At 36.7% G+C, this 21,825-nt stretch overlaps 1 protein-coding gene across 2 annotated transcripts in view; it reads right to left on the reverse strand.

The window, feature by feature from the left end:
* LOC113066910 (carbohydrate sulfotransferase 8-like) overlaps positions 1–21,578 on the reverse strand; it is a 46,519-nt gene extending 24,941 nt beyond the window's left edge. The window contains exons 1-3 of one of the 2 annotated variants that reach the window (XM_026239034.1): positions 11,538–11,585; positions 11,371–11,461; positions 2,429–2,637 (exon numbers count right to left, since the gene is read on the reverse strand). In XM_026239034.1, coding sequence (XP_026094819.1) covers positions 2,429–2,603 — 175 coding nt within the window. In that variant the 5' untranslated portion in view covers positions 2,604–2,637; positions 11,371–11,461; positions 11,538–11,585. Of the gene's footprint in view, positions 1–2,428; positions 2,638–11,370; positions 11,462–11,537; positions 11,586–21,313 lie in introns of those variants that run through there. The other variant, XM_026239033.1, reaches the window with a different exon arrangement.
* Between the last annotated feature and the right edge of the window lie 247 nt (positions 21,579–21,825).

Genomic DNA, 21,825 nt, shown 5'->3' on the forward strand with positions numbered 1-21,825 from the left:
ATTTTAGAAATTCAAAAATTCAGTATGACTTTTTGGGGAAAAACAAAAAAGTAGTGCACAAATACATCGCAATTTAAGATATTTCTTCGAAGTTACACTACCTTAACATAATGGAAATGGTAAATAATATTTAATCCATTTGTTTTGGTTTTAGAGCAATTGCAAATAAAGGTGAATATTTATTCAATTAAATATTTTGCAAGATTCTCTGATGAATAGAAAGTTCAAATAGAAATCATTCGAAACATCATTAACGTCTTTACTCTCACTTTTGATCAATTGAGTGCATCCTTGATTAAAAAAAGTATTCATTTATTTTCCAAAAACATTTCAATATGCTTTTCTGAAAAAAAAAAAAAAACACTGTAAACTATGTGTGTGTTTTGCCAAGTATCTTCTCTTCTAAAATAGGAAAACCCCTCAAGCCCTCATCAGATTGAAATACCTCTGTGCTAGGGTTGCGACAGTGAGGAAATGTGTGTCAACACCTGTAATACTGGTATCACTGGGGGAAGGGGTTTGTTGGGTTTATTCCTTGCTTTCCTTCGCTTTTATAATGGCAGAAGTCTTTTTCAAAACCTGAAATACTGCCAAGTAGCTAGGTTCACGTTTGCATTTAATTTCTAAACTAAATCTTCCACCATGGTCTTGTCTGTCTCACCTCACTCTTCTTGTCGATCAGCTCATCTCACTCTCCTCACGTGATAAATGAAATCTGACTGCTGCTGCTGATCTGTGATGCGACTGCCGTTCAGCATGCTGCACTGAGCAGCCATGTTCAGTTTTTAGTTGTAGTGTCTGTTCTCTAACTAACTAAAGGATTGTCATTACTATAAAAAAAAAATCAAAAGACTGTGGCAGCCAGTGCTGTGGTGAGCAAGTGATGTAACACAGTGCCAAAACATAGTTTGAACCGCAGTTTCCCTGCCAATGATTCAGAGTCCACAGAGACAGCTGTCATTGACTGGGCGGGTTGGATCAGAGGGTATGGAGAGACAGATCAATCAGCACAGGAGAGATGAAACCGAATAGACTCCCTTTCCAGGGCACTACTGAACTGGTATTTAGCTTCTCCCCATACTGACTGGTTACACAATCCCTCAGGCAATAGGAACGTAAGATACGATTATCTCAGCTTAGTCATTCCCTAATTAGATTCTAATGCGCTCAAGTGCTCTACTTTTTTGGCAAGAAATGTCTTAAATGTAATTTTACGTAAATTGTTTGTGTCTTGTCAAGCATTTTAGCTCAAGGATAATCAATTAATGAGGATGTGTAGGGAATGCTCTGTCAGGAATGACAATTCATAAACAGTTTACAGTAAAACACTGTTTTATATGTATTAAAATTATTTTTTTATATTAAAACTGAACTTTAAGATGTCCCTGTGGGAATTACTACAATAAAAATGCGATGCGAATGCGAATTCTCAGCATATCTATTTTGATATGTAAATTTAATATGTAAAGGTTTAATTCTGCATCAACAAACAGCAGTGAGGGTGACAGGCAAATTTCCTTTTAAGACCTTCTGTAGAGTTTTTCATTGACCCACATTTCTGAGACACAATGTTGCAATATCTCCCCTGCGTCTCTCGCATTCAGGATATATCATTCTCATGAGTTTCTATGCTCAGCTAACAATTGTCCTCTGTTGCAAGATGGAAACAAACAATATTAGCAGCTTTTGATGGCTCAACAGGAAAGACACAGTGAGTTTTAAAGCTATATACATATAAAACAACTTATTAATCCATTTAAATTTTAAGCTTTAAGGAGATAATTAAGTATTCTAATGTTTTAGTCGAATGGTTACTATCTTGTAGTATGTACCGTATTTTTCAGACTACCTGAGTATAAGTCGCATCGGTCCAAAAATACGTCACGATGAGGAAAAAAACATAAGTCGCACTGGACTATAAGTAGCAATTATTTAGAACCAAGAGAAAACATTACCGTCTACAGCGGCCAGAGGGCGCTCTATGTTTTCAGTGTAGTCTACAGGAGCACTGAGCAGCATAGAGCGCCCTCTCGCGACTGTAGACGGTAATGTTTTCTCTTGGTTCATTTATCTTGGTTCATTTCTCGTTTCATGAATTTTGATAAATAAGTCGCACCTGACTATAGGTCGCAGGACCAGCCAAACTAGGAAAAAAAGTGCGACTTAATCCGGAAAATATGGTAGTATGTAAAATTGTTTTCCACAAGTGTTTCTGATTCCTCTGATTTATCTCTGTTGAACTTTGTGAACAGCAAGATGTATTTAGCCATAATTAAAAACACAAATTTTACTTGAATAAAAGCACTTCATTTTGAGGCAATCACATGAAACATGTTTCAGGCAAGACATTTTTATAGTGTGGACACTTTCTTCAACAATGAAAACAGAAAAAGCAGAACTCTACATCTCAAAAAGATGTTAGACAGACCTTGGTTTTGTTGCTGCAGTGTCTCTGTGAGGTCCTGTAGGTGCAGCAGAAGAAGACCTCCAGCGCCTAACAGCAGCAAGAACCAAAAGAAGAAGGGGAGTCTCATGACCGTTGATCGCAGGGACCTCCTTCTGCCTCCACAGCCAGCCTCCAGCACCCTACACTCTACCCACATCACGGCCTGTGGGGCACGGCCCTGACGCTGAGACCTAAACATCCACACGCACACACAAAGAAAAACCACATGACTGATTTACTTCTGCAAGATAAGCTAGTTTTGTGTGCACAAAAATAACATTTATTCTAGCGGTTGAGAACTGTTAAAAACTTTTATAAATGTCAGTCAGTTAAAAATTGATGAAAAGGACAATGTGCCATCTGCAATTGTACATTTTTATTTCTGCATCTCGTGTACTACAATGCGCAATTATATTAATAGTGTGTTGTGTTTTTTGCAGATCTATCTGATGAATATTTTGCTGACTGCAAGATCCCATTTCACACAAGAGAGGAAGCAAGACAGAGAATAGGAAAGAGAGAAGGGGAGGCACAGTTGTGTGTCGAGTGTGTGCCAGGTTTGCTGTTCTCAGCAGGTGAGCACAGCATAAGGAATCATGTGCTCTGAGCCTATAGGGAACCTGAAGCCTACACTAAACATCTTGCGCTGTCTGTTATACGTGTATCCTCTTCACTCTGTGAGATTAGACCGCCTGAATCAACCAACCCACACAAACATAAATTCTTATTACAAACATTCATCACAGATTGTGCCTCGCGGAGCTTAACACCAAACAAATCTGGTGCACTGAGGAAGAAATTATAGACTGATGTGAATTAATTTGCTTTTAACAGTATTAATAGGACTGTGCATAATAACATTAAATCCACATTAAATGGTATTTTTTCTCAAATAGACTGCAAAACAGGGCCTGAAACTCATTTTCAACAAATAGTAAAAGGAAGTGCTTAACCTTCAGAAAATGACTGCAGTCAACTTCAAGAGGTCAAACTAAATTTTGCATGAGGTGTTTTATTTTCCATTCATTTTATATGTGGTTTGCAAACATGTTCCCCAATTTGGGATAAGTCTAACTAAACACTGATTTGCAGGATTTTAAAATACACTTTAAATTTATAAATTCTAGGATATTTAAAAAAAGAAAAAAAAAGTAATATTGTATTGAGGACCTCTGAAATGGGACAAACGGGGACAAGTGGGACATGTCCCGTGTCATCAGAATAAATCAAAGCCCAGCAATTACATAAACCATTTGTAGCTTCATGTGCTTTGGATTTGTATTTGTTTGAAAGCATTTTCCATTCAGCACTTAAGAGCAAGTGACACATTTTCCACTGTAAAACCGAAAATCAAGCCTTTGTCAGATGGAAACCAGCCTTATCATCTTCCCACATAAAAACACCAAAATTGCAGCTTGATATGTACAGTTGCATCTTCGCAGGCAATCACAGAGGTGATGGGGGTTAGATTTATTTAACAAAAGCTTTGAGTAAAAAAACACCCCATGCACCTGCTCCTTCATGGACACCCCCTTTCCTTTTATCTGGGCTTGATTGCTTTTCCCTGGATTGGACCACTTCCCCATTACCCCAGTCCCAGAATATTGCTGATCCCTGACCTGTATGATAGTGGGATTTGAAAAGGTCTTGAGTAGCACAAGGAAACCTGTGGATGCAATTTAGAGCTGCTCTCCTCACTAGAGCCAGAGGATCTTCTGCTAATGAAAGCAGCGCTATCACCAGTGTGATTATATTTCTAATTTAAACCCAGGTCAAAAGGGCATTTTGTTTCACTATGACAGTTAATAATAATTATTGCTTCTATTAAGCAATATCTTATTTGTCCATTAGTCAAGACTCAAATTTTCATGTGAAGTGTGGAAATTAGATGGTTGGATCATTGTAAAGTTATTCTTCAAAGAAGTGTTATTGTAATTACCATGTGGTCAGACTGAAGGGGTTTCAAACTCAGTCTGGGGGTTCAGAACAGAACAGAATAGAATATAAAATAAAAATTCCTAAAGATCCTGCCTTGTAAAAGCTAGTCAGAAATCTGAGATAAATCTGTCAGAGAATAATCACAATTATTTTGAGCAAGCATCTCAAGTAGCAATGATGGGTTTTATTTAATGTATTTTATACACACGTACAGTACATTGTTATCATTTTGGGCGGTTCACCACATCAAAACATTTGAAAACTAAGTAAAGTGAGTCAAAAAGGAGAGTAATTTGAGAGGCAGAGCAAGCTATTACATTCTGATGAAAAATCACAAAATAAAAATGTCTCTTAAAATGCGGCAATTAATTAATTTATGCACAGTTAGACTTATGATTGTTCTCTCAAGTCTGAAGTCATTTGATAATGCTTATTAATTACTGAGTATAGTAATTCAGGTACAGCACATTGGCCTGTTTCAATCACGTTTGATTGCAGTTTGGTGGAAATTTGGAAGTTGTAAACACATCACAGACTCGCAATGACCAGATGTGCTCAATTACCCATCATAAATTAAATCTGTGTATTTACATAAACAGACAACATCAAATTTGTCTCACTTGTCTGGACAGCTGGACACCTTACAAAAGATGCAACGCTGTGTAGATGTAAAGTGGACCATTTACAGCTGCAAATTGAGTTCTGCAAAAGATTCATTCCTAGTAAAGGGAAGTTAAAAAGAGCATTGACTCTTAAACTACTGGTGTATCCAATCCATGTAGTGTCACATTAACATTCATTACAGTGACAGATGGAGGACATACTCGCAAATCAATACTGTAAGCTCCCCAACATCTCTCTCCCACACTCCATGTCCTTCCTTACTGAACACACATTCATAATTTCTCTGAATATTATACCTCACTTTTCCAATTATTACCCTGTTGAATCAGTACTCTGAAAATAGAAATGATTAAAACCATTGATCCAGTTTACAATGTTCAAACATAGCAATCATATTGCATTAATTAGTCAACATAATCTCAGTGTAATCTTATTAAAAAAGCTAAATTTATCTCCACATGCTTTTTTGAGTAGCAATTCCCTTTCCAAGGTAAAATCATTTTAGTACACGCTGATGATTCTCTATGCTCAGGTAGTTTTATTCAGAGAACTGGCACTGCAGAACTGAGATTTGTCCTAGTAATTTCAAGAAAATAAAAACTGAGAGACTAAACAAAATCTGCTATCTGTGATAAATTATAAGTTCAATTAAAATTGTCAAATAAAGTTTTTTTCTGTATATAATTAGAATCAATCCTAACCTAGTATGTACAATATAATCAATCTCACTGATCATCAAAAAGAGTCTTTAAAGCTTTCTGAAAGGTGTAGAGGACCCAATGACATCAAAACCTTTGGATTAGTGGATTATAGTATCTACTGAACATTTAGGTTATTTACTGGTTAAACTCGAAACATCAATAAGCATGGATAAATGTACAGTCTAAATCAGAACAATAGCATCTGCAATAAAATAAAAAAAAAGTTGAATCAGTTTTTTTTTTTTACAATGATTGGGTCTTATTAGAAAAAAACCACCCTTTTCTACTGATATTTAATGTAAATGTAAATGAAAAGTGAAAAATCCCCACAGTACGCTTACCCAAATGACTTGATTTTACAATAACCTTTCCTCCCTAATCATATCAAAATGGTGAAATAAATCACTCTCGCTGCACAGACAGAAATCCATTGATCTTTATATAAATGAGATATGAGACTCCTTTGCATTATTAACTTGGCTATCAAAAGTCTGCTTTTATGCCCACTTGTGCATTTATCTTCTATACGTTACATCAAAGGAGAAGATAGCTTATCCTTGAAATATTCTCCAGCCCACTTCCTTAGGTATTACTGGAGTGAATGAAAGATGTCTCATTATAGTGATTCTCTCACACTGAATAAAAATGATACTGCGGCATGCATGACTCACAGCTCATGCTTTTCAATCATACAGGGTTTTAGGATAGTGATTCCCAAACAGCAGTGTAGGTACACCTGGGGGTATTAAACCTGCAAAAAAAGAAATGATGACTTCAATATAAAACTTAATCAAATAATAATTATTTTTAACAATTTTAATAATAAAAATTATTGCTGTTGTTGCTTTTATTATTAATATGTATTATTTATAATATTTATAACATTTAATATTTTAATATTTTGATGACTGTAAAAGTTTTACCGTCTACTACTACTTCTACTACTTCAGGGCTCCAAACTGCAAATAAAACGGTCGCATTTGCGACCATAAATATTAAAATGCGAGTGAAGTTTTTGCTGAGGTCGCCACTGGCGACTAGGACTATGTATTTACATGTTATCTCTTAAAAAATGTAATGCCTTTTTTCGTGATTGTTTTGCATTCACATCTTTTGTTATGTTCGCGCATTGAGAGAATGCACATCGAAGTTTTAGTGGGAAAAAGAGTTTTAAACAGTCCTCATCTGCCGTGCAGCAGCGCTAACACACACCTGATAAACGCGTGCGAGAGAGAAATGATGGAGACTTGAAGAGAAAGTGCAGAAAAACAGCGTCTATTTTGTTCATAACCTGAACAAACTACAACAGGTAAAGCTGTCATCTGTGTGGATATTAGCAATATCGTTAACAGTTCTCGTTTATAATCATAAGGCTTCTTCTTAACAAGATCTTAATCCATGCTGTGTTCTGTTAATGCATGAACTTCATTATTTGAAGTGCACTTGCCATCCAGTAATCGCTTTGTGCTTTGTTACTTTTTAATTTACAAAAATATCAGCTTTAAAATTATTCCAAATTCATAACAAAATTCAAACAATAAATACAGTTTTGGTGCTCTTTAAGGGGCCGTTCATATATCGCGGCTAAAAATGCGTGGAAAGCGCTAGGCACGCCGCTTTCTGATTTTTTCCCAAAAGCCTTCGGACTCTTACGCTCCTGAGGCGTCTGCCGTTGCTAAGCAACCGTGAGCTGCTCTCTCCATGAAAAGGCGTAAATGTCAGAAAAGAATAAATGGATTTGCAGCACTAAAAATCGCTTGCAGTAGCTCTGTTACTAAATTTATTTAAAAATGGCTATCTATATACAGCTATGATCAGCTGTTCCTTCATCTTGGCTGTGCTTTCAACGTTGGTACTGAAAAGGATGAAGCTGATTGGTTGGTTCTTGTCACATGACCCGCGGTGCGCTTGCAGGATTCTGAAAAGTTGAGATGTTTTTAAACTCGATGCGGTGCGGGCGCACCTGGAAAAAAACGAGTGCGTCGCTTCCATTATGAGCATGCACGCATACCGCGCGCCTACATTTGAAATAACGAACTTGAGCGCACAAAAGACGCGACATGTGAACGGCCACTAGTGGCAGGCGGGATCGCAAGTAGTGCCTCAGTTCAAGCAGCACGTGAACCTATCATACCTTGCTCTTTAAACTACTAGAGTACATAATGAACATGAATTAACATCAAAAGGTAGGCTATTTTACAAGAGATTCTACAGTACAACACTTTCAAACTGCGGAAAACGTGTAAAGATTGTAAACATTGCAATGTAATATTAACCTCAGTAACCTTTCGGTGTCCATAAGCTCATCAGTCAGCTAGAAAAATAACTAAAATGAGGAGCACTTTGCTATATTTATGAGCTATTGAATTTTAATATTTTTACTTAACCTGTTGTCTACATGATTCAACTCCTCCTATAAAATTTAAATTTACTAATTAAGAAAAACAGACTGAAAGTGTGAAAGACATGCACTCCTAAAAATAAAGGAGCTTAAAAGGTTCTTCACAGAACAATTTTGGTTCCACAAAGAACCATTCAGTCATAGGCTCTTTGAAGAACAATCTCTTTCTGACCTTTTCATAATCTGTTATTGTCTTCAAATGTTAAAGGTTCTTTATGAAACCATTTAGACAGGAAAAAAAGGTTCTTTCTATGGTATCATGAAGCACCTTTATTTTTAAGAGAGTATGACAACATTTGCAGGATGCATTGAGGAGGACCCCAAACTATACTCAGGGGCCAAGTGATGCTTATGGTCCATGATATTGGGACAGATTTTGTGTAATAAACAATGCATGACTGTATATTTCAAGTTGGAAAAGACATTTAGCTCCCACTTTAAGTGAACCTTCATTCCCAGGTCATCTACAAGATGGATTAAAATGCTGATAAAGTCAAGAAAAGATGAGACATAAACACGTCAGTATGATTGAAAAAAAGTAAAAATGTAAAATAAATAAATTAAATAAAACACATAAAACATGTTTATTCTGTGGCACCAAAAAAAATCATTTGGCACCTACCCTTTTTTTCTTATAGGAGCCAGTGGCTCCTTACTCGATTTTTTGTTTGGAGCCCTGTACTTACTACTACTAATAATCATAATAGTGACTGTAGCTGTGTCTCATTTAGAAGGTTGCGCCCTCCGAAGGTCGCATTCGAAGGCTGCATACGTCATCGTGGTTGTCTCATTTCAGAAAAGCAAGTAGCACACTCCGAATGAGACCTTCGAATGCGTCCTTTTTTCACAGGAATTCGAAGGATACATGAGGTGTATCCTTCGCTGCTACAAATAACCCACAATCCCTTGCGTCGCCATTAATAACCGTTGTTTATTTGAAAAAATGGGGGCGGCAGATCTACACACAAGCGATGTGGTGTTTAAATGTAAGTACTTTAAAGTTCTTCATTTTTTAAAAGTTGAATTACAAGTGTGGTAAACATGATTACAAGTGTTTAGTGATTTTTTTTTTTTTTTTTAACAGTTTAACAGTACTTCGCTAGCAGGGCGAGAAATAATTATTATTTAACCCTTGTATTACATTAAATAAAAACATTTTCTTTTCAAATTACTTTCCAGATTTAGAAATAATTTCCTTATTTTTTTTTCTTAAACAAGTGTGAGAGCGCAACGACGTTATGTGTTGGCATAGCAACGTGATACTTCCTGTTTCGTTTTCCGTCCGTCCTACGAAGGCCGTCTCGTTTAATCCCAGGGTGAAGGACACTCCATATACGCATCCTAGAGAGGATTCGACCTCCAGAGGATGCGACCTCCAGAGGACGTGGCCTTCTAAATGAGACACACCTTGTATTATTTATATAAAATAACCTTAATTAACACTTTTTAAACACAAAAAAATAACTATTTGTGTGGATGAAAAATATATGTACCTGAGCAACACTTAAAAAAAAAAAAAAAAAAATGTTTTACATATGTAATGTAAGAATATTTGATTAGGATAAATTATTAAACGATAAATACATTGTTCAAAATCAAGATTAAACGAGTTGAAAGGAACAAATTTTTGTGTCTGAGTATTCCTAGTGAACTGAGGGGTTATATGCAATATACAGGAAAGGCTGAAAATAACCTTATTTGAGATTAAAATAATAATAAAAAAAAGGGAATAAAACGTTTTCTAGGGGAAGAACTGTATTGATTCCCAGGCATGTGTGATATTAACCTGCATGGATTAATGATTAGAGACCCGCCAAAGCCTTTTCATTTAAAGATCACAGCATTTTTTCATTAAGTAAACCGCTCCTAGAACATGATGGAGAAAGGGCTGTGATTACTTGGGGATCAAAGGAAGGTATGTGTACACAGGACCCTCAACCATCAGCCGCTTTCTGCATACATATACTGAATAACCTGTAAAAAGAGAATGAACCTCAAAAATCTCCTTAATTTCTTTTTTCATCTCATCTCCAAAATCTATGCCCACCCATTTTGGTTTCAGAAATCATACACATTGGCACTGTATTTGCAGACAGGTCTCATATATCTCATAATCCATAACTATAACCCATCCGTAATTACTTACACCACGTGATTGTTAAACTGGGATTTAGGGTGATCTGTTTATTACAAAACGCCTTGTCATGTCATGAGGTACAGATTATTCTTCATCAGCTTCAAAGGGCTCTACATGATACCAGACGAGGAACAAGGGTCTTATCTAGTGAAATGATCGGTCATTTTCTAAAAAAAAAAAAATATATATATATATATATATATATATATATATATATATATATATATATATATATATATATATATATATTTGTAAATGCATTATAAACAGAAATTGCGTATTACATTAAGTCATGGTCGCGCATCGCAGAGGAGTGCAAGGCGAGCATTATAAAGTTATTATTATTTTCTTAGGTTGCTTCAAATAAAATAAAACACAGGACTAAAGCCTGAGCAGATGTCTGAATGTTTAGTTCTCTCCTCTAAACATAATTAAACTTTCATGTTGTAGTGCTGAAGCTCCACCGAGTGAGTGCGATCTCACTTCTGAATTGCGAATAGTAAAAATGCACTTAGTCACAGAAAGAAGGAAGCGGGAACCTGCCAACATTCAAATACATCTGAACAACAAAATAAACACAAAACAGTGCAACAGCCCCTCGCAGATGACTGTTGCGCAGAAACCGAAACCAAAACACAAAATAAAATCCAGACCTTGTCCTCCACCAGCCTCGCTCCGTTCCTACGGCTCTCAGCCCCCCCCCGGTCATCACAATATGCGTTTTCTTAAACTCTTCAGTACAGACAGCAGAACCATTAACATCAGAGTTCTTCAATACTCAGGTAATTCTGCCCCAGGGCCAATTTGATACCGGATTTCGTACCCATCGATATACAAATTTCAATTCAAGTTTATTTGTATAGCGCTTTTCACAATACAAATAGTTTCAAAGCTGCTTTTCATAAAATTCAGTTTCTACAATATAGTTAGTAGTAGCTTATCAGTGGTGACTGTCAGTTTAAGTACATGACTACAAATGACTACAGCCCCATTGACTCCCTCTGCCGATGCATTGATGAAATTAATAGTTGGATGTGCCATAACATTCTTCAGTTAAACAAGGAAAAAATAGAAGTTATTGCATTTGGAAACAAAAGATGAAGTTTTCAAGGTGAATGCATACCTCGACTCTAGGGAATCTTGGTGTGATTCTGGAGATAGACCTTAGTTTCAGTAGTCATGTCAAAGCAGGAACTAAATCAGCACACTACCATCTAAAAAAAACATTGCAAGAATTAGATGTTTTGTTTCCAGTCAAGACTTGGAGAAACTTGTTCATGCCTTTCTCACCAGCAGGGTGGACTATTGTAATGGGCTCCTCACCGGCCTTCCCAAAAAGATTCCTTCCTTCCCATTAGACAGCTGCAGCTCATCCAGAACGCTGCTGCCAGGATTCTGAATAAAACCAGAAAATCTGAGCATATCACACCAGTCCTCAGGTCCTTACAATGGCTCCCAGTTACATTTAGGATAAATTTTAAAGTACTCTTACTAGTTTATAAATCACTCAATGACCTAGGACCAAAATATATTGCAGATATGTTCACTGAATATAAACCTAACAGAGCACTCAGATCACTAGGATCGAGTCAGTTAGAAATACCAAGGGTTCACACAAAACAAGGGGAGTCCGCCTTTAGTTACTTTGCTGCTCGCAGCTGGAATCAGCTTCCAGAAGAGATCAGATATGCTAAAACACTAGTCACATTTAAATTTAGACTTAAAACTGTTAAGACTCTTAAATCTGTTCAGCTGTATATTTATTGAATGAGCACAGTGTGATGTCCGAACTGGTTGCACTGTATTTTACATATTCACAGTATTTTGTGTCAAATAATTTTATATTTATAAATGTTTTAAATTCATTTTAAATAAGTATTTTTTTATCATTTTCAAAGTTTTTAAATTGCTTGTTTTATTTTTGAAATTATTTTTCTTCATGATTTTTACTTTATGTAAAGCACTTTGAATTACCATTGTGTACGAAATGTGCTATATAAACAAACTTGCCTAAACAAACAGACAATGAACAAAATTATTAACAGCAATTATTAGACATTGCAATCAAACTAAAATTCAAAATCAAGCAAAATTTGGTAGTTCTGTATGTTGTCTCAGGGTTGGCATCATCTCTTTTCAGGTGTTCACAGGATGTCAATTCCATGGCAAAACAGAGAAACAAATAGAGATATGCATTACATCCTAATAGAAATGTTTTAATGAAACAATTTTTAACAGTCCTTTTTTCCGTTTGAATCAATTTAAGCATGGCATCTAATTTGATGAAGAGACAACCTGCTGAGCATATATCCCATAACATCCTAAGAGACTCACTGCCATAGTAACCGGCCCCATGTGAGTCTCCAGATGATATTGTCTGCCACTGCTCTCACCCAGGTCCTTTTAACATTCTACTAACTATTAGCCTAACCATGATGTTTTCAAGCAGGACATCTTCAGATTATTGTTGGTCCTAAACATCATACCCTTCTAAATGTAAGTGTGGTTAAAAATTTCACCCAAAAATTTACCTCTGCTGAGAATTTACTCACTCTCAGGCCATCCAAGATATAGACGAGTTTGTTTCTTCATGGGAAGAGATTTGGGGAAATTTAGCATTACATCACTTGCTCACCGCCGCTGGATCTTCTACAGTGAATGGGTGCCATTAGAATGAGAGTACAAATAGCTGATAAAAACATCACAATAGTTCACACTACAGGTCTATAAATTATAGCCTTGTGAAGTTCAAAGCTGCATGACTCTAAGACACAAATCCATTATTAATGTTATGTGGAGGGGTAAGGAGGAACTCAAGTGCAGACAGGATGTACTAAACACAGGATTTATTTATACAAAAAGGGGAAAACAAAACCCACGAGGGGGAAAACAATGACTAGGGTAGACACTAAATAACTTAACAAGACACGATAAACAGAGACTCGAAACACAAGAACACTAACTACAAATAAACAATAACAGGTCTCACAACGTCTTCTTCCAAGAGCAACACCGAGTAACAATACTTCACAGGTACATGTAGAAACGCATCTCACAATTTGGAAACAATCACAATGAGGAACAACGAACCGACAAAAGACAGAGCACACTAGGGGATCTATATAGGGGAACTAATTAAGACGCAACAGGTGGCACAGATAAGGCAATCACGACAAGACTAGGATAACAAGGGGACGGGGCAAGGGGACGAGACAACACAAGCACATGGCCCAAAGACAAGGCCATGTGCTTGTACACAAAACACGGGTCTGTCATGATCCTGCCTCAAGACTAGAGAAAAGTCAGGACATGAAGGCAGAATCATGACAATTAAAGCATTTTAACTTTAAAATGTCACTTCTGGCTAAAAAATGTAAATAAAATATATTAAAAGAGCATCTTCTCTGACATGAAAAACCACCAACATTTTTTTACAACTGTTTTGGACTGTCCCTAATAAACAGTGCTTGATCTGTGCATTTTTCTCTCCCAATTCAGACAAGATAATTTATTTTTTTTATTTTTTTTGGAGAAAGCAATATTATGAATAGAGGAATCGTATTTTAAATGCAAGCAATGGTATAAAGAGGTCATATGACCTTGCAAAAAAAAAATATTTTGTGTATTTGGTGTAATGCAATGTGTTAAGCATTTTAAGGCAGAAAAAAAAAACACATTATTTTCCACATACTGTACATTATTGTTGCTCCGCTATGCCCCGCCTTTCTGAAATGCTGAAAAACGTCCAGCTATCCAGTGCATTGTGATTGGCCCAATACCCTCAAGCAGGTGATGAAAATATTACACCCCTTACCAGGTTGATGAAACTTTCCTCCTTCAAATGCGCTACACACACTCAAATATTTGGGTTCTACTGTTTAGTAACAGTTTAAGAACAGTTGTAAATAAAACTTAACCACTGATTTCTAGTTGTGTCCTCTTTTTGATGGCTAAACAAAGTAGTTTGGCTTTTTCAATGAAACACACAGCATCTCCACAACATGGTGGTGGCATCAATACTACAGCTAGAATAAAAGATACGCCTTCTTTCTTTGCCTATACATTTGTGGTGGTGTTATGCAAATCTTCCCACACACTGATGTAGATATGTGCGGCCGTGTTTGAACGAGGCGTTTCAAGAAGATGTAGCTGAGCGTTCACTTTTATAAAGAATATCTCTTTGGGTTTGGGTTTTTAAAGTGCCATTATTATGCCATTTTAAAGGTTGCTAATATGGTTCGAGTCTCCTAAAACATGTTTACATGTAAGCAATGTCAAAAAACACTGAACATTATTTTTGCAAAAAGTTGATTTAATTTTACCTAATTTCTAAATGACTCGTTAACGAGTTGTGTGAAGCAGTTAAAAGAATCGGTCTTTCTAAACCCCTCCTTTCTGTGAGCCCTCACTGCTGTGAATGGTCAGATCGGTCCAGAACTGTAGAGACTGTCTCTGGATTGGTCTACTAGTGTTGTCACCAAACTTTCAGTACTCGGTACTAATACCAGTGAAAATCCATGGTTCTCGGTTCCAGTTTCAGTACCAAAGCAAAACACAAAAACATGCTTATAAAAAAAATGCCTTGCACTCTATTTGTGTAGGCATATATGCAAATTCATTCTCTGCCAGAAGGAGGCGCTTGTATAGCGGGTGAGATATGTTTCTCCAGTAACAGCTGTAATCAAAAAAGCGCTGAGCCAGTGCTCACAAACTCTGCTTAGGCATTACAGACAAGATGAAATGAAATTACATCCATGATTTTCTGAACACAGCCAGTTTCCTTCAGAAATAGTGATATAAAAACACCTGCTTTGGGTTTCGACCTTGACACACACAGTGCTTATGTCTGTTCAATGATGAAGTCAAAGACTTTAGGAAAATCTATTTTTTGCGGTCAGTTTTGATATTGTGGCAGGCCGCCACAAATAAATCAATGTATGGGAAACGCAATCAAACTTAACTGCTTGAACTCTTATTTGATCTGGGTGTGTTTATCTAATGTTTTTTGTAAGTTTGGTGTGTTTTCCTCCTTTTGATGTCACCATCTCACAGTGCTTTTAAGAAGGGAGCACATTGCGCACCTCTCGAATAGTGCATCAGAACATTTTACTGTATTTGTGGGAAGCCAAGTTGGTGCATTTAATGTGGGCAGACATAATGCTAATTGTTAACTTCATGATGTAGAGCTGTAACACAATAAGATTCAAATTCCTGACGACTCGTTTAGGTGATTGCGGGCCAACTCTCTTTTCTGATAGACAATAACTTAATTTATCTTTCACTGTTGGCTTCACAATTTTGCTGATATTTTATGTTCACATACAACTACATGACACGCAGCATGTCAAGGTAATATTCGAAAAGGCATAAAAGGGGCACTTTAATCTTTGCAATTTTACAGCTTTAAGGCCCTTTTCGAAATCGAACACTTCATGTGCACCTTCGGTCTTGTGGACTTACAATGGCTGCCATGTGCACACGCGTGTCCATTAAGTCCAAAAGACCATAGTGTGTCCCATCCATCATTTTAGCCTTTAAAAGGGTGCTTGCAAGCACCCCTTTTGTGGCCGTTATATGCCCTCGATTTGCACTTCTGCCGAGCCTGCACTGAGGAGCAGCAGACTTCTACCCGACAGACAAACCGACATTACGTCATCAAAGTGCGGATTCAGAGGAAGACCACAAGGGTTTAGGGTATGATTTGGGAAAGGGCACAACACTCTAAAGACAAAGTTAATAACATCTTGATGGATTTGTTTATTACAAACATGCAGCTTTTTCCTTCACAAGATGTTAACTGATGGACTGGAGTAAGGTGGATTATAGTGATGTTTTTATCATCTGTTTGGACTCTAATTCTGACGGCACCCATTCACTGCAGAGAATTTCCACAAATCTGTTCCAATGAAGAAACAAACTCATCTACATATTGATTGGACTCAGGGTCCATCCCTCAGGGAGTACATTTTCAGCAAATTTTCATTTATGTGTGAACTATTCCTTTAAAAGTTACCATGTTAGTTTGATGTTGATCCAAAAGCACACCCTGCGTGGCCAAATCATGGTTAAACACATGACCATCACCCAGAGGAAACTCTCATCCAGGACCTCTTCTAGCACTACAGGTTCTCGTCTCTTACCAAGCTCCACATGACACACAAAATGATCAGTGCTGACAGGTCCGTCATCAGTGTGCCTTGCTCTCCCTCTCTCCCCTCTCATCTTGGGACCGGCCTCATGTTGTGACAGAGTAAATTACATCAGTCACTGCACTGGGGCGAACACACACCCGTGCACTCATCCGATACACACGTGAAATACACTCTGCTTGCTCACAATGTAATACAGACTGTGTTTTAACAACTCCAGTTCTTTCCCTCTCACACACCAGATGCACACACACACCGTACGGCTCAGCACCATATGCTGACCTCCCTTACACATGAGGTGCTCTGGCCCTGGAGGGAAATAAATTACAGACTAATATTAGTGTGCAGTGGCACGCTTCTCCAAAAGACAAATGTTTACTCAGGATGATATTTAAACAACAGCTCCAGACTTTTCACTTCTTTCCCTCTCCTTCCTGGCCAAAGCTGTCTGTCCTCTGAACATGATGAGTTTAGATGAACATTGCTGTAACTGCTGGTCTAAGTTTATCACCTCAATCATTTAACCTTAATAACTAGTGAGAAAGAAAAGCAGATTTGAAATGATTTTATAAATGGAAATAAAAGGAGTGCAATTTATGGATTAACACAATAACACATTTTGCTGCAACAGATAAGACATGGATTTGTATTTGTTCTTTATGTTGGTTTGCCATGCCAACGGAAAACATATCACATTATGCTTGATCTTCAGTCGCTTTATTAATTATGTTATTATGAGCCATCTGAATGTATGGCTTTAAATGGTAGGAAATCTGTTTCTGACGCACACTTAGGGTCCTATTAATTTTTTAATGCATTAGAGACACAAATTCCCAATTTCTTTGTACAAAGCACTGTTATCTAACATAAAGATGAAAAGTAGCTAGTTGCATAAAAGTAGCCAGTTTTATTAACATCACATTGTTTCAAGCTGCTTTAATTGTGAAAGGCGTAAAAAAATAAATAAAGCTGACTTGATTAAACTTGACTAAACAAATAAAATATTCCCCGCTAATATGGGGATTTTGGTCTGTCCCACCTCAAAAAGTTCTTGACCTTATCAACAATTCAAATCATCATTTTGACATAATACATAATCCAATATAATATCCCTTATATTTCTGACACCTAAGTAACAATCTTGACCCTTCTACAGCATTACAGAATGTCTATTTAAAATTTTTACTCAAATTGTTAAGTTGACTAAACCATTCTTATATCACACACACACAAACACACATACACACACATGCGCGTGCGTGTTTTACTTTTGGTTTCGATTTAATGATCATGCCAACTAGGGCTGCACAATGTGTCGTTTAAGCATCGATATCGCGATGTACGAATCCACGATAGTACACATCACAGGATTTGCGATGTAGGCTGTCATAGTTGATCCGTAATTCATTAACTGTATGGGCCAGAGAGAGCGCGAGCACGCTCGCTCACCGTCTTCAAACAACACGAGCACTGTCTTGCTCTCTCTCCCTCGCGCATATTAATCAATTGACACGATGGTGTCGATGTTTAAATAATTTAAAATGAGAATGTAAGTGTGCTCACCCCATTTTTGTTTGTAAGAATTTTTTTTTTTAGATTTCAGATCGCAATATATATCGCAGAAAAATTTAATATCGCAATGTAATTTTTTTCCCAATATCGTGCAGCCCTAATGCCAACTATCAGTGGTGCTGAGCATGGATTCTACAATACAAGACATTAATTTTGTCAGACACTCTGCAATGAATCCTCCTTTAAAATTTCTTACGGGCCAATAAGGGTACTTTTTTTTGTTCCCCCTGAAAAAAATTTAAAATAATAAAAGAAAATAGTCTGGGCAATCTAGGGCCCCTGCACACGTGGGGCTCCTACCTACGCTGCAGCCTATGCATTTTGTCCTCAACATTCAGACAGCAGACTCTGTCATGAGGCTCGCAGAGGAATATTGTGTGGGAGCAGTGTGTGTGGCTGAAGATCTACTGAAGACTTCTGTTAGTGTGGATATGTATGTGTGCGTGTGTTTGTGTGTTCGAGTGGTAATTCTAGTTTGGATTCTCTGCAACTATTACAAAATATTATGTTGATACTCTGTCAAGCAGGACTGAACTGTTGTCTCAGTAATTAATGCAGAGCTGTAAGAAAATAAATAGGTATTATGTTACTAGTCTACTTTTGAACACAACATGCATCATAGAAAGAAATGCCTGTAAAGTCATTCAATTACTGTAGTAGTACTACAGAAGTCAATAACTTGCACCAGTCCATAGAGCCCTGTGAGATTTTAATAATATAGTTACAGATTAACAAAAATTAAGAATTTCTTGAACAATTTTTCTAAAAAAAAAAAAAAAATTCTGAATAATTTGCTGTGCCTGCCCTTACGAAAGGTAAATATATTTACCAATATATTTCTTAAAATATATTGTGATAAATTTTAATATATTATTTTCCCTTTTTATTTTCTAATATATTATACATTTGAATACATTTAATAATATATTAATGATACATATATTATATAATATATTGTAAAATATACAAATGATTGCCGCTTTCAATATATTGCAATATATTGGAAAAAATAAATATTAAATTCCATATATAAGAATATATGCCTAAAATTATGTAATTATACAGCAAATTGGATAGAAAATACATATTCAGGAAAATGATCAGGAAAATGAAATTCAGTGCATTCCTGTATCATGATATGTACCGTATCGTGGCCTCTGTATCGTGATATGTATCGTACTGTGACTTTGCTGGTGATAAACAGCTTTAGTGCAGATACTGCGTGATCGGCCCACATTTCAAGCACTGGTCTACATGTAAAAAACTAAGCAACAAAAGAGAGTGCCAATTCAAAACGCATGCATCACAAACATATTTACTGTGTATGATGGAGAACAACTGAGATCCCTTCATCTTAAACGCAGCCAAACCGCCAAAACAGAAACCAAAGTGATTTCTGTTTCTTAAGTGGTGGTTTTAAAATGTTACGACTCTCTCCGGCCTCCACAAACAGCAAACATCCATTAGTATAATGCTAAAAAATGCATGAGTTGTCCCACAAGTAATATTTCCACAGAATTCAGGAGGCTATAATATAGGCCATTTCTATGGCAGTGAAAGGAAAAATAACCCTCTGTGCAGACCAGGGTGAAATACAGAAGAAACTGTTACTACACAAAGTGGTCAAATGATGACTAAATGTTGTGCAGCCAATCAAATAAATTCAATTGTGATGGAAAAGAAGATCTCTGACATTCATTATTCACTTGCTGGGTGAATATTTGATGAACCAGATTAAAGATTAAACTTAAACTTCTTTTTAAATTTTTAAAAGAGACATGGTAGATGTGCCATATAAAGAGACTTTAAAGGAATATTTGGGTTCAGTACAAGTTAAACTTAATCTACAGCAATTTAAGTGAATGCGTGGAGCCAAAGTACTCACCATTTCAATAGTTTAGACATTGGATATAAAATAAAAAATTTGCTAACATGATTTTAGTGTAAAGCCATATCAAATTTTAAGACTTTACCATGAAATAACATTGTTGCCCTATAACGACTATAAGAATACATTATTGAAACAAATTTACAGCTCAAATACTGCATACGTTTTTAGCAGAAGAGTTAATTTAAGTGTTTTATAAAACTACTATTTTACTTCTTGTAAAATGTACTCAAACGTTTTGTTTACAAAAAAGAATTCTTACACTGTATAAGCTTCACATTTCTGCTTCTATATCCTCTAAAAATAAAATTATTTTTGAAAGGTTTTCAGGACAGGATACAAAGAGACTGTCAAATATCTGTTTTGATATTATCTGCTCTGTTATATATCATTATTATTTGGAAAAACGCACAGAACATGTGCTAGAAGGTCTTGTTCTCTGAACACATCTATTTCTTAACAAGAAGCGGGTGAGGGCATGTCACCATCCTATTTGCAGCCTGCAGAGAAATAATTCAAAGGAATCAGAGTGAAGATCTCTTAAATCTTCCCTTTCAGACTCAGACTTCTACACGGAATGAAAAAGGAGAATGTCTCTTTCTGCCTTAAAAGCCATCTGTATGAGACAGTGAAGCACACCTCTGAAAAGGTTTGAATTATATCATGAACATCACAGTGATGGATGTGGCATCTGTTAAACAGACAGAACAGCACACATGGCACTTGTTTCTGTGACAGCAATAAAGAATTTAAGCTCTTTAAAAAAAACAAGCAAACAAACAAACAAAAAACTGTGAATTTAAATTCATGTTGAATTAAGAAATAAATTATCTTAAAGGGACAGTACACCCAAAAACGACAACTTGGTAACTCTCAGCGATTTTCGTTGCAGACCATTCAATTTCACTTTAGGGTGGAAAAGATGGTGAATTACCGATTCCTTTTTTCTTTTCTTTTTTAAGTTCCTATTCAACAGAAGGAAGTCATGCACAGTTTTGACAGAAATTCAATAATTAGACAAACTATCCCTTTAAACCAGTTGAAAATAAACACACAAGCATCATTTTAAAACGCTGATTTGCTCGAACGGTTAGAAGAACGGGCCGAGTCAGACTTCAGTCCATCAGATGCTTAGAAAACCGGCTTGTTCAACTCATTAACGTGACATTCATCATTTCCCGTTGAACAACACATCGAATTAAACAATATCATTGCCCTACAGTAAAACAAAGGAAGTAACTGCCAACCAAACTCCCGATACTGACAGCGTTTCCACTTCTTCACACAATTTCTTTCTCCTCACTCACTTCTCCTCAGCACCGCAGTCCAGACTCGGACATTTGTACTTTCTGACCTCTCTGAAACTCAAATTTGTCGCCTGGAGGATCTATTTCTACTCATTCCTGTAGTACGAAACCGAATGAGCACTAAAAACCGTTAGCACACGCAACACTTACCTCAACAATCTTCATAAGGCTTGAATGTGCCGCTGTAGGCGCTCCACTTCGTTTGGGCTGGCGGGATTCAACGGGTGAAATCTAAGAACCGAGTTAGTAGCTGAAGCATGGCACGTAAATCAAACGTAGCCTGCTATAAAATGCCTATCTGCGACCAGAGAGTAACTTTAAAGCGACTGGCAGCAATGTTTGGTGAGAAATGAACGGTCGCGCGCGCTCGTGTGTGTTCTCTGTTTTGGGCGTGCGCTCATCCCGTGCTTCTATTCTCGCGCGCTCTCTAGGGACACCGATGATGCAGCTAATATTGCCAAGCAACAGCTCCTGTAAGAACCCATCAAAGTCTGACGAGGCTCAAGTTTGGCACGTTTTGTATCAGACGATCTAATTCATTTTAGGTGAACTGTCACATATAGGCAGGATGGCTCTAATTTAGTGAGGTCATCATATATGTCTCAATAACATGTCATAATAAGTTTCATTAATATCATTAATATAAATGAAACGCGTTAGAT

This window comes from Carassius auratus, chromosome 50, assembly GCF_003368295.1.
Source record: "Carassius auratus strain Wakin chromosome 50, ASM336829v1, whole genome shotgun sequence".
Classification (NCBI taxonomy): Eukaryota; Metazoa; Chordata; class Actinopteri; order Cypriniformes; family Cyprinidae; genus Carassius; species Carassius auratus.